The sequence below is a fragment of the Sus scrofa genome, chromosome 3, assembly GCF_054392235.1.
Source record: "Sus scrofa isolate SSC_HxYL_T2T_F1_AM1 chromosome 3, Sscrofa_HxYL_maternal_Yorkshire_Landrace_v2.0, whole genome shotgun sequence".
NCBI classification, from domain to species: domain Eukaryota; kingdom Metazoa; phylum Chordata; class Mammalia; order Artiodactyla; family Suidae; genus Sus; species Sus scrofa.
This window is the reverse complement of record NC_139385.1, coordinates 11,400,882-11,413,888: the sequence shown is the minus strand read 5'-3', so window position 1 is coordinate 11,413,888 and position 13,007 is coordinate 11,400,882. Positions and strand designations below refer to the sequence as shown.

Below are 13,007 nucleotides of genomic sequence, written 5' to 3'. Positions count from 1 at the left end.
CAAGAGGCTCTCCTGTCTTGGCCTCCGCTTGGGTTCAGCCCACGGGAGTGGAGAAGTCGGGGTGTCTGCCCCTCCAGCTCCTTCCACGCCGCCCGCTGGGGTCCTCCCCACAGCCGAGTCCCGCGTGGGCTTCCTGAGCCCTGTCCACAGCTGCGCCCACAGCCCCTCCTTCCAGTCTCCGCCACCGTGGACGGTCCCGCCGCTTCTCCAGGACTCTGCTGACACGGGGCCTGACAGAGTGCGCCAGCTGCCGGACACATCAACCTCGCAAGTCCCACTCAGTCTCCATGGGGCGGTGGGGAGGACGGGGCGCCCACAGCACAGCCTGCAAATGGCCATCACGCTTGCAAAATGCTGACCATTTGATCTACAGAGATCTCGCTGCAGGAGACAGAATTAGCTCACGAAGCCCTAAGTGTTCTCATCAAACTTGGATTAGCTGATCCATCACGACTTTTGTACATCGGGGAGAACTTTATTATTTTTCCTTGGGCGCCCACTTATACCTCCCAGCAGATTCAAATCCACCCCCTTCCCATGCTTCTCTGGCAGCCTTCCCAGCCTCCACCGCGCCCCTCCCTCCCTGCCTCTGGTTCTCTCTTTCCCTGTTCTTTTTTGGTAGGGCCACACCCACAGCGGCGTATGGAGGTTCCCAGGCTAGGGGTCGAATCAGAGCTACAGCTGCTGGCCTACACCACAGCCACGGCAACACCAGAACTGAGCTGCATCCGTGACCTACACCACAGCTCATGGCAACGCCAGATGGCTGACCCACTGAGCGAGGCCGGGGATCGAACCCGCATCCTCATGGATCTTAGTCGGGTTCGTTTCCACTGCACCACAATGGGAACTCCCTCTCCTCCAACAAGGCAGCTCAGTCCCACACTTCTTCCATACCAGACTTTGTGAGGCCTCATCAGCCATTCACACTTGAGTAAGAATTAGTTGGCAGTGCATCGGGAATAGGATTGAGAACAACCCCTGGCACCAGGGTGCCTGTGAGCTGGGAGAGGTTGAGGGAGCCAAGGTGCGCACAGAGAAAAACAGAAACCGCAGGGTCCTGACCTCAGTCACAAGCTTTATTGTCTCGAGCACAGACTCGCCACACTTTTCAACAATTCCACTTTGGGGAAGGGAAGGGTGCGGAAGGACTTCGGGGGGGCATGGCTGAGCGCACACTGGGCAGGCGTGGAGGCTCACAGGGAAAGCACTGGCCCCCTGCCAGCCCGCCCGGGGGCTCAGCCCCAACTCCTGTGGGCTTTTGGCTGTTAGTAGACTAATCAGTCTCCAGTGGGCAGGGCAGCTGCCTGATTTTGCTGGCAAGAGTAGTATTTGCCTCTGAGTTAAGCCACTACAGCGTTGCTTCTAGACTGTTGTTAATAAAACCGCATGCAAGAGCTACCGAAAGCCAACAGGGAGAGCGGAGGGGGCCCTAACTGGCCGCCCCCAAGGTGGGCTGCTCTGGGGCAAGGACAGGAGCACTCAGAGGCTACCTGGGCTGCTCCCAGGGCACCAACTGCTTAGCTGTCCTGGTGGGAACTCCTGGACCCTTGGCCCCACCTCCAGCCCCCAGTGGGAGAGGCCCCTGCGGATACCCCGAGCTGGGGGAGGCTGGAAGCCCTAGAGGTGGGGGGTGTGGGCCGCTGCTGACTTTCCCACCACGCATGTGGCAGGACCGTCGGGGGGGTTGGAAACCGGGGAGGTGGGTGGGTTTTTCCTGCTGCATCATCCTTGGATTCATTTCTCGGCTACAGGAGACAGGGCTTTAAAAAGCCCCAGGCAGGGGCCTTCTAAGACGGAAAGCGGGCTGTTGGGATGTGTGGTCTCACGAGTGCGCGTGGCCCATGCCTCCCTGAAGGCTCACCCACGTGTAGTGGGCTGTGTGTGTGCACGGTGAGGTTGCAGGAGCGTTTGCCGTGTGTGCGGTCACAGCCCTACCCAGCCTGGACCAGGGCTTGGTCCTGGAACCTGAGGGTGAGCATCCGCGTGGCCTGAGCATCCTGCCCACACAGCATGTGTGCACGCGTGACCCCTCTGAGTGTGTGCGCGCCAAGGGTCCTTGAGTGCGTGGGTCGGGGTCTGCGTGGGCCCCTTGGCAGGTGGGAGGCCCGGCTCTGGAACATCAGGTCAACCCAGGGGACACCGTGTTACTGAGCAGCCAAAACACACACCAAGCCCTGGTTCTGGGGCCCCCTGTGGCCGCCCCGCCCCAACTCCAAGCCAGGTCCGCAGTGAGGGGGGAGGGGAGGGGCTTCCAAACTCTCCTAATACTGTGGCTCTGGCCTTGGTGACCACCCTCCGGCCAGCAGCTCGGAGCTGTGTGCGCTGGGGTGGGGGACGAAGGGCCTTGCCCCCCAGCACTTTGAACATGGGGCCTCACTGGGCAGATGGGCCACAGGGACTTTGTACCACTCTTTGAAAGAGGCTCAGTATGTGGGGACAAGAAGCCCTGGGGATGGCCTTGGCCTGGAAGCGGCTGCAGCTCCTGAGGGCTGGGCCGCCCTCCTTGGTGCCTGCAGGAAGCTGGGGCCCTCCGCCAACGCCTGGCCCAGACAATGGCTCTTGGGGTCTGGGAGGGATCCAGGAGAAGCGGGGAACAAAGGGGGGGCCAGGATGGTCCTCGGGCAGCTCCCAGGGAGAGGGGCCTGGCCGGATCACTTGGCCTCCCCAAACCAACTCCAGAAGCTGCTGGATGTCCAGTCCGAAGGTCCCGGGGCCTGGCCGGGGCTGTACCGCTCTCTGTGGAAGGTCGGGCTTGAGGAAGCCTCCTGGTCCGGCAGGGGGTCGGGTGGGGGATTGTCCGCGGGTATCTTTACAAACACTGCTCTCGGCAAAGCGACAGTTCTGGCCCCTGCCTGGAGGGGGCGCCACCAGGGCAGGCCGGAGGGGCTCTGGTGTGGACTGGGCCGCTCCACAGTGTCCCTCAGGGTCAGTGCTTGTCCTGGAGAGAGTAAGGGCTTGATCAGCAAGTGGCACAGGAAGCTTAGGGACAAGTGGGAGAGGTGACTCAGGTAGGAAAGGGAGCAGGGCGGGCTGGGGGAGCAGAACCCACCTGTGCCAAGTAGAAGGAACAGCATGTGCAAAGGCCCTGAGGCTGAAGCAGTCTCTCTCTCTCTCTCTCTCTCTCTCTCTCTCTCTCGCTCTTTTTTTTTGGGGGGGGAGCTGTGCTCACAATGTGCAGAAGTTCCAGGGCCAGGGATGAAACCCTCGCCACAGCTGCAACCAGAGCCACAGCAGTGACACGGCCGGGTCCTTAACTCGCTGCGCCACCACAGAACTCGAGGAGCAGCCTCTCTGCTGAGCATTTGGGGCTCGGAGAGACAGGAGGCGGTGGGGAGCAGTTTATGGGAAGTCGAGGGGAAGAGGTGAGAGCAGGTAGGTTGTACAAAGCGCTCGGAAGGCCCGTGTGGAGGCTGGATCCGAGGAGAGGAACAAGGGAGCTGAGACTCTGAGCCTCGGTTTTCTCGGCTATAAACCAGCATAAGCCCCATGTGCCTCACAGCAAAGCCTCACGAGGAAAGGGCATCAACTCCCAGGGCACCCAGCACAGGCAGCTTCTCTGCAGACAGAACCCCGCCAGCCCCACGCCCCCACCTGCTCTCAGGCCCGAGGCGGGGTCCCCTCTTCTGCTCGCCCAGCTTTCTGTTCCTCACCCACAGGGCCAGGCCCTTGGCAGACTCCGCGGCCAGGGCTCTCCCATCTCTAGGGGAGCGCCTGTGGCCGCAGCTCCTTCCTCTGCCCCAGCCTCGCTGGCCCAAGGTCACACACTGAGCCAAGGACAGGGCCTAATGTGGCTGGCACCTGGGACCCTGGGGAGGGCTCGAGCACTGTGCGGGGGTGCCAGGGGTCACCTGTGGGGTGGAGGCCACCAGGCAACCCCCTAAAACATAACCGTGGGGCAAAGGCCTTCCCAGGAAGGGAGTCAGGCCCAGGAAGTTCCAGAAAATCAATTTTCCACCCACAATCTTATGAAATGTAGAATTTACAGAGACTGCTTAAGGAAGAGAGAAAATGCTTATGCTGAAAAGATTTCATAAAAAAAAAAAAAACAACAACAAAGGTGACACTGTAAAGCACGCGACCCGCTCTATTAAAATGATTTATCTGCTACTTTGCAACCACCACCGTCAGGACCGGCTGGGCAAGAGGCAGGAATGGAGGCCGAGCCCCGGCGGCGCCTGGTCAGGGGGAGACGGGTCATCACGCTGCCTTCGAGAGTCTCCACTTAACACTCCTTAGGAAGCGACCCTGAACTGACTCGGACAACACCTTGACAGGTGACCAGAACGAACAGCAGGAAAGAAGGGCAGACGGATGTCCCGCTTCCCAGGCGTGAGGCCCAGAGGAGAACGTGACATTGACCAAGTGTTCCAGCCTGAACGGTAGAACCCGGCTCCCACCGCCGGGAACCAGCACACCAGCTGCACGGGAGGAATCTTCTATACAAAAAAGGAGGGAGGACTGTATCTTACAAATGTCAACGTCATAAAAATCAACGCCCAGGTGAGGAAAGGGTCCAGATTCAAGGAAGAGACATGACAAGCAAATGCGACGGGCTGGTTTAAACCCAGACTGGATCCTGAACCGAGGGGGCAGGAGCCGGGAAGAAGCTCCTGGGTCAGCTGAAGAAAACGGGGACGGGAGTTTCCGTCGTGGCGCAGTGGTTAACGAACCCGACTAGGAACCTTGAGGTTGCGGGTTCGGTCCCTGCCCTTGCTCAGTGGGTTAACGATCCGGCGTTGCCGTGAGCTGTGGTGTCGGTTGCAGACGCGGCTCGGATCCCGCGTTGCTGTGGCTCTGGCGTAGGCTGGCAGCTACAGCTCCGATTCGACCCCTAGCCTGGGAACCTCCATATGCCGTGAGAGCGGCCCAAAGAAATAGCTAAAAAGACAAAAAAAAAAAAAAAGAAAAAGAAAACGGGGACGGAGCGTGAGGAGCCACACATCTCGGATCAGCGTCACGTTGGCTAAGGTGGGTAACCGTACTCTGTTTATGTAAAATCACATCCTTTCTCTCCGGAACCATGGACTGAAGGATGAAGGGCCATGACACAGGCAGTGATATTCAAATCGTTCAGAAAAATAATGACACGCATTATCACACACATCTACGCATGGAGAACCACAAATAAAGCAAATGTGGCAGAATATTAACAATATATTATGGGGGGGGGAGCAGAGCTGAGGCCCTAGATGCTGTTTTTATTCTTGCAACTTTTTTGTCGGTTTGAAATGATTGCCAAATAAAACATTTACGTACGTACATCAATGATACTTCAATAAAAAATGTCTTTGGAGGAGTTCCTGTTGCGGCTCAGTGGTGAGCGAATCTGACTAGGAACCATGAGATTTTGGGTTCGATTCCTGGCCTCGAACCCGGTTAAGGATCCGGTGTTGCTGTGGCTGTGGTGTAGGCCGGTGGCTACAGCTCCAATTCGACCCCTAGCCTGGGAACCTCCATATGCTATGGGTGTAACCCTAAAAAAAGCAAAAAAAAAAAAGGCTTTAAGTTAATATATACACGCACCTGCAGACATATATATATACATATACACGTGACAATTCTCACTATTTGCAGGAGTTCCAGTCTGTAAAGTCACGCCACCACAAAACCAGCAAATACTGAACCATCGCTGCTGGTGGGAAGACAAGGTTCCTGCAAACCTCCCACCTCCACACGCACCCATGTTTCACGAGTGCTTCTGTTCAAAGACCCCTCACTGGATACACACTGTTGACTCAATAACACTAAACTCAAGGCCAGCAGCACTATAACTCATGCCTACAGGAGGCTTCTCTCAAGTACTTTCTAGAAGGCACGGCCCAGTCTTCGTGCACTTAGGAACACCAGACTTAACTCTTCAGCACGGCGCTTGGGGGCCACTGTGAACAGCGGAAATCACCAAGACAAAAAGCTTGAACATGTGAAAAATGTGTTACTAAATAGACTGTGAAAAGGACACGTGTTTGCAGAATGAGCTCTAGGAGAAGGCAGCAGAGGGCCTTGTTCCAGTTGCAGCTTGAGCGGGAACAGTGAGCTATTAAATTTTTCTCTGCTCTGCACGTGTCCACGAATGACCAAAAAAGTGTCCTAATGATTTTGGGGTTAAAAATAAATGATATCTAAATAAATAAATAAATGTTATTGAGTAGGTAAGCTTGCAAGTATGGAATCTGTGAATAATGAGGACACACACGCACGCACGCATGCGTGCGCAGACACACTTAGCAAACCGCAGGAAGGTGGTCACTTAAAAACATTAGCCTTGCTCATGTCTGGGTAGAAGGGCTACTGGTGAGTATTTTCTTCTTTATATATATTTTTTTCATATATATATATATATATATATATATATATATATATATATATAGAAAACTACCCCTGCAAGTTTCCCAATAGGCATGTGTTACTTCATAATACGATTTTTTTTGAAAGGTCAAAAGGGCGGGATGGCAATTGAATCATGTTTGACTACGCTTGATTCAATGGTAATGAATCAAGGGCCCACTCCATGAGCGACCCTAGTGCCAAGCCTCCTACAAAAGGCATCTTTGTATGTTTGGTGGCTTTTCAAAGTTTCCTTTCCAGAGGAGTGTGCCTACATGCGAGGGTCATAGGAGGGTAGAGCATCTCCCCGGGCCCAGTGTGCCCCTTACCTCTTGCTTGTGGGCCTTGTCTTGCTGGTGGATGCCGTTTGCAGAACCGGAATTGCTGATGGCCTGTAAGAGTCATGGGCAAGACGCTGCGTGAGGTTCACCGGGCAGCATTTCCTGGTTCGCCCACTAGATGGCGGGGTCTTCCCGACGGGACCATCTCTGGCTCCAAACCGAGCAGAGCGCTTCAGAATGGGGGTCCCCAGACCCCAGAAAACCTAGGCTCTTTGGGCGAAGCCGCATCTCTGCCTTTGGTCTGAGCTCCTCAGGATAAAGCCATGCACCCCTTCGGCTGAGACTCCTGGGGGCAGGGCTGGGTCTCTCCCCGCGGACCTGGGTGAGACGCAGCTCACCTGGGGCTTGTCGGGGCAGCTCCTCATGGCCTCCACGAGCCTCTCCACCTGCTGAGCCTGGTCCAGCGCGTTGCGCAGCGCATCCTCCGTGCTCATGAGCTGGTGCTGCAGCCGCAGGACCTCGGGCGCCGAGGATGAGGACGGGTCAATAAGGGAGTAGCGCCTCTGATCCGACAGGGATTTCTCTTTGTCCTGGACGCGGCAGGGGAGAGGAAGAGCGTGCACGTGCACATGTACGCGTGTACGTGTGTGCGTGCGCGCACATGTTCGCGTTGCCAGAGCGCAGACTCTCCCGTAGGCAGGGAACTCCTCTGTCCCATCTCATCTTTGGCCAGGCCTGAGCATCACCAGAGCCCGCGGGCCTCCCTCCCTCACCTGAGGGTCCTCGATGAAGCATCCTCCTTGCCCCCCTGCCTTGAATTCCCAGCTTCCATCAGATGCTTCATATTCTCCGTGTCCTGAAACCCCTCTTTCCTTCTTGCATTCCCTCCCTGCCCCCCACTCCCTCCACGCTGTCTCATGGGAGTCCCTCCTCTTCCCCGCTAGACCCAGAGCCTAATTCCCTGAACCCTTCCTCCACCCACAGGACACCTGTTACCTTCCAAGGGCGCCACAGCTGAGCCCGCCACCATGGTACCCAGAGATGTACTGCCTCCTGGCTCACCAGCCTCCTCGCTCTGGCACAAACCCTCCCTGAACTGCCTCCCTTAGGCTGATGCTTCCAGGTCCTTCTGCTCTGCTCTGACCCTCTACCCAACCCTTCCTCACTTCAGGAGGTTTCTAACCACCAAGCCCATCCCTGGTTCTCCGTGGTGCTGGGGACAGTTCACCAGGGACATGGGACAGGCCGCCCTGGGGGAAGGGGCAGCCAGTCACATGTAAACTCGACCGGCTTGTGGCCCATGGAGACAGACAGCCAGGGCAGCTCTGCCCCTTCCACATGGTTCTGGGGAAGCCTCGGAATCAGGACTCCCAAATCCCCACAGCCCCAGGCTTCCGAGTTACACCCAGATTCACAGCACCATGAGGCCCACAGAGGGTTCTGTATTCACCCCCGCCCCCTGGTGGCCAGACCTGGAAGGTCACAGCGCATCCGGACCCATGGTCCCCATGATCTGGGAGCAGCAGAGTGACGCCCCTTCTCCCTTAACCTTGCCAGTGCAAGGCTGCTCCCACGGCTGCAGGCAGGTCTTGTGTCCCCTCCTGCCTGGGAGGCCTCTCTTCTCCTTCCATCTCCTCCTGTGTGGCTGGACCCACGTTGCTGGGCGGGAGGGCAGTGAGGAGCTTCGGAGCAGCTTCTCCTGACAGCAGGCCTGTCCTCCCAGACCCTATCCTGTCCACACCCTGGAGTTGACCAGGCCCAGGAACTGGCCACAGGCTTATCCTGAACACTGACCACGGGGATGGTTTCATCCTGTGCAACCAGTACCACTCACCTACCCTGGTCCTACCTCTGAGAACTCCACTCAGTCAGGCCCCTGTTCCCCTCTCCTTCCCAAGACTGATGCATGAATCATCATTACTGGTTGATTACTTCCCTGGACGGCAAGCTCACCATCTGGCGGAAGCTGGTGCTGCCTCTGGACTGGCCAGATTCTTAGGAAGTCTTCCTTTGCATTGCATCACCCAGACGGCCCCACAGCCAGCCATGATGTCTGTAAAAGGGCCACCATGGCCCCCCAATAGCCACGTCATTGACTCTGCCTGCAGGTCTAGAGGACTATGAACCCTCACTGTGACTTGGCTGTCCCTGGGGTGGCTCCAGGAGGTCACCAGTCTCCATGGCCTGACAGCAGGTAGCCCTGGCCCCGTTCCGGCGTTCCATCATTCTCAGGCCGCCCCCTTCTCCACGTACCAGCCCGGTCAGCTTTTCCCGCAGGCCCCGGATGTCATCCTTGAGTTTCTGCTCCTTGATCCGCCACTCGGCCTTATGGACCTCACGGCTCAGATCCCTCTCAGGCCCCGGGGAGTGGCGATTGGCCTCCAGCAGCAACACCCGCAATTCATTCAGGCTCCTGGAGGAGGGTGGGGGTACACAGAACAGCTGCAGTCAGCCCGGGCCCCTCTGTTCCCATGCCCCACAAGGTGCCAAGTGCCCACAGACTAGCTACCCCAAGGGACAGCGCTTCTCAGCATCTGTGCCAGGAGGGGCCAGAGAGGAAACGTGAGGCCTGGAACCATCTGATCACAGGGGGCAGGGTTCAGGGACAGGACAGTCAAGAGAACTTAGCCTTTCTCAGAATGGTTTTGAAGTTTTTTTGGTTTTGGTCACATGAGCAGCATGGGGAAGTCCCCTGGCCAGGGATCAAACCTGTGCCACAAAAGTAACCAGAGCCACAGCAGGGACAATGTCAGATCCTTAAGCTGCTGAGCCACCAGGGAACGCCTGAGGTTTTTTTTTTTTTAAAGAGAATATATTTGTTTAATTAAAAATTAAATAATACAGGAGTTCCTGCTGTGGCACAGTGGGTTAAGGATCTGGCACTGTCCCTGCAGTGGCTCGGTCTGCTGCTGAGGCACAGGTTCAATCCTTGCTTGGTGCAGGGGGTTAAGGATCTGGCATTGCCACAGCTGTTGGGTAGGTCAGCAGCTGGGGCCTGGATTCGATCCCTGGCCTGGAAACTTCCATATGTCTCAGGTGCAGCCAAAAAAAAAAAAAAAAAAAAAAAAAAATATATATATATATATATATATATATCAAATAATATAGAGGTAGAAATACAATGTTGTACATGTGACACTTAATGATGTTATAAACCAATGTTATCTCCATAAAATAAATTTTTAAAATACTAATTAAATGAAATCAAGAGTAGAACATTTAGGAGTTCCTGTCATGGTACAGTGGTTAACAAATCCGACTAGGAACCATGCGGTTGCGGGTACAATCCCTGGCCTTGCTCAGTGGGTCAAGGATCCGGCGTTGCCGTGAGCTGTGGTGTAGGTTGCAGCCGCGGCTCAGATCCCGCGTTGCTGTGGCTGTGGTGTAGGTTGGCGGCTACAGCTCCGATTCGACCCCTAGCCTGGGAACCTCCATATGCTGCAAGTGTGACTCTAAAAAGCAGAAAAAAAAAAGAAAGAAAGAAAGAAAAAGAAAGAAAAAGAAACCTGTATCCAAGACAGCTCATGTGGCAAGACATTTTAAATGCCTGGTGTCAAACAAGTTCTAGTTCTCACGTCAACTCTTAATCAAGTGGCAGTACCTGCCTTGATTCGGAAGCCACATCTGGGCTTTGCAGAAAAAGAGTGCACTGATCAATTGGCAGTGTCTTCCATGGGCACAGGATGAGAGAAAAGGACACTCTCCTTCTAAGCTTTTTCCCTTGCCTGCATCTACCAGAGAGGACAGGAAAACTCCCTCTCTAGCTGCCCATCAACAGTTAAGAACAAAGTGAAAGTTGGCTGGCACTGACCCTTTCCTTTTCCTCCTTCTTCCTGCTATGAATGTGATGGCTGGAGCTTCAGCAGCCACCTTGCAACCATGAGGGAGAGTCTAAGAGGAGAGAGGTGTTGGCACGGATAATTTGAGCCACTGAGCCAAGTGCCAGCCGTAGCTACCTCCAGATTTCTTACATAAGAAAAAGAAATCTCTATTGTTTAAATCTGTCAACACATTCCTAGCTGACTTCTCACTCCTATCTTAAGCATCACAGAAGCATGGAGGAGCTCATAGTGGCCTACATTAATCAAGGAGGGTTTTAAGGAAGAGGTGGGCTGTGAGCTGAGCCTTGAAGAATGGACCAGATCCAGTGAAATGATCAAAAAGAAGGTGGTATTCCAGAAGGAAGGAATTGCATGAATGATGAGAGATGGAAAGGAATGAGCGTGTGGATGGCAGCAAGACAGACTCCTCAGAGGAGGGGAGAGTGGGCTGAGTGCCGGGAATGAAATATCTGATTTGGACAGGGGAGGAGACAGGGAGCAAGAAGCAGCGGAACCCTGACGGGGTGGGGCCCCCGGCGGTGATATTCATTCCTGCCAGGAAGGGAATGTTCCCAAGTTAGCTTGCCGCATCTTTTTAACCCCCATCCCACCCCCTGCCCGGGGCAGGATCACGTTTTCTAGAGAGTTTCATAAAAATTCCCAATTTGTACATCAGGTGTGTAGGAAGGGAGATGAGAAGACAGCATTTTCTTCATGAAAATATGCTTGTACTTCAACAAGATTCCTTTAACTCAGGGGCTGACAGGGGCTGATGAATCATGTCCATGAACTGGGCATAAAAAAAATAACCAAGGGGGAGTTCCCATCATGGCTCAGCAGTAACAAACCTGACTAGTATCCATGAGGACACGGGTTTGATCCCTGGCTTTGCTCAGTGGGTTAAGGATCTGGTGTTGCTGTGAGCTGTGGTGTAGGTCGCAAACACAGCATGGATTCAGCATTGCTGTGGCTGTGGTGCAGGCCTGGCAGCTGCAGCTCCGATTTGACCCCCTAGCCTGGGAACTTCCATATGCAGTGGGTGCGGCTCTAAAAAGCAAAATAATAACAATCATTATTATTTGAAAAGGATATTAAAATACTCCCCTTTTTTCTAACTACATCTCCACGTGAGGCCAGATTTTCCTAATGTATTTCAACCAAAACAACAAATTGCAAAGACTAAATGCAGAAGAAGATAAAAGAATCTTCAGCCGTCTTCCTTTAAAGGAACATTCAAGAAATCTGCAAAACTGTGAAAGAGTGCCACTCTTCTGACTAAATACTTTTTGTTTGGAAAACAGTTAATCTTTATCAAAAGAATGTAATCCATGTTACATGCGATCGGTATGCTATTATTTTTCAATGGATTAATATTTTAAATTTCTGTGTTAATTTATACTATAGTAAATAAAGAATAAATACACAAAAGCTCCTTGGGAACCCTCAATAGTATTTAAGAGTTTATAGGGGTACCCAAGACTACCATGTTTGGGAACCACTCATCTTTTTCATCTGTTTGTTTTTAGGGCCCCACCTGCGCCCTATGGAAGTTCCCAGGCTATAGCAACAATGCCAGCTCCAAGCCACAGCTGGCAGCACTGCTAGATCCTTAACCCATTGAGCAAAGCCAAGGATTGAACCTGCAACCTCACAGACACTCTGTCAGGTTCTTAACCTGCCGAGCCACAGCGGGAACTCCAGGAATCACTCCTTATAAGCTCTACTGGGAGAACTGTGTGAAGAAGGATTCTGCGGCTTCATTGGGGCTTAGGAGTGGACGGCAGGGTAAACACTGGTGATGCCAGCCATCTGTCCACTGGGTCTAGCGCTGCCCCCTCTGGAGAGGACTGGCTAATCTCAGGGGGAGGGTGGGTCCGACCACTCGGCCCTCGGCTGACTCACCGCTCCTTCCTGAGCAGCTCCTGGCTGATGAGGACCAGCTGGCCCGAGGCGTCGTGGGTCTTGCGGGACACGGCCTCCAGCTCGGCCTCCAAGCGCCGCTTCTCCTTCTGGAGGGCGTCCACCTTCTTCTCCCCGGACCTGCACTTGCCCTCCAGTGCTGAGGGCGCCAGGCAGGGTGGGTGGGGAAGAGGGTTGGGATGGCCATGGGAACCTGTCCCATGGCCAAGTCCCAGGCAGGGAGCAGGTGTCCCCGGGGGTCCCAGGGACACTCCACTGAGTGGGCCTCTCTGGTCCTGGGGGGGGGGGGTCAGGCAGCAAGGGGCCAAGAGGGGCCACTATGAGAAGCAGTCCCCCCAGAGCAACGGGGCCTCCGGTGCCAGGAAAGCAGACCACCCTTCCCGAGTCGGAGCCTGGGCGTTGACACTGTTGCCGGACACGGAGAAGCTGAATCTTCGCCTTGTCCCCGGAGGAATCTGAGGTCAACTGACCTTTGAGGGACCGACTACGCCACGTGAACGTGATGAGAAGCGGATGGGAGCCAGGGTGGGAACCATTTCTCGGGATGTGGTCCGTCTCACGGACACCACCACTGGCGTCCTGGCGGACCCGAAGCAGGGCCAGCTTGTCACCGAGTCATAGATTCCAGACGCCCTGCCTCTTCCCCAGGCTCCATTCT

At 54.8% G+C, this 13,007-nt stretch overlaps 1 protein-coding gene across 5 annotated transcripts in view; it reads right to left on the bottom strand.

Annotated features, from left to right (window-relative positions):
• Positions 1-1,058: 1,058 nt before the first annotated feature.
• Positions 1,059-13,007, bottom strand: part of CLIP2 (CAP-Gly domain containing linker protein 2) — an 89,348-nt gene continuing 77,399 nt past the window's right edge. For all 5 annotated transcript variants that reach the window (XM_085016840.1, XM_021086342.2, XM_021086340.2 and 2 more), the window contains 5 exons: positions 12,332-12,488; positions 8,862-9,021; positions 7,007-7,198; positions 6,657-6,719; positions 1,059-2,941 (listed from right to left, as the gene is read on the bottom strand). In XM_085016840.1, the coding sequence (XP_084872966.1) occupies positions 2,930-2,941; positions 6,657-6,719; positions 7,007-7,198; positions 8,862-9,021; positions 12,332-12,488 (584 nt within the window). In that variant the 3' untranslated portion in view covers positions 1,059-2,929. The remainder of the gene's footprint in view (positions 2,942-6,656; positions 6,720-7,006; positions 7,199-8,861; positions 9,022-12,331; positions 12,489-13,007) is intronic.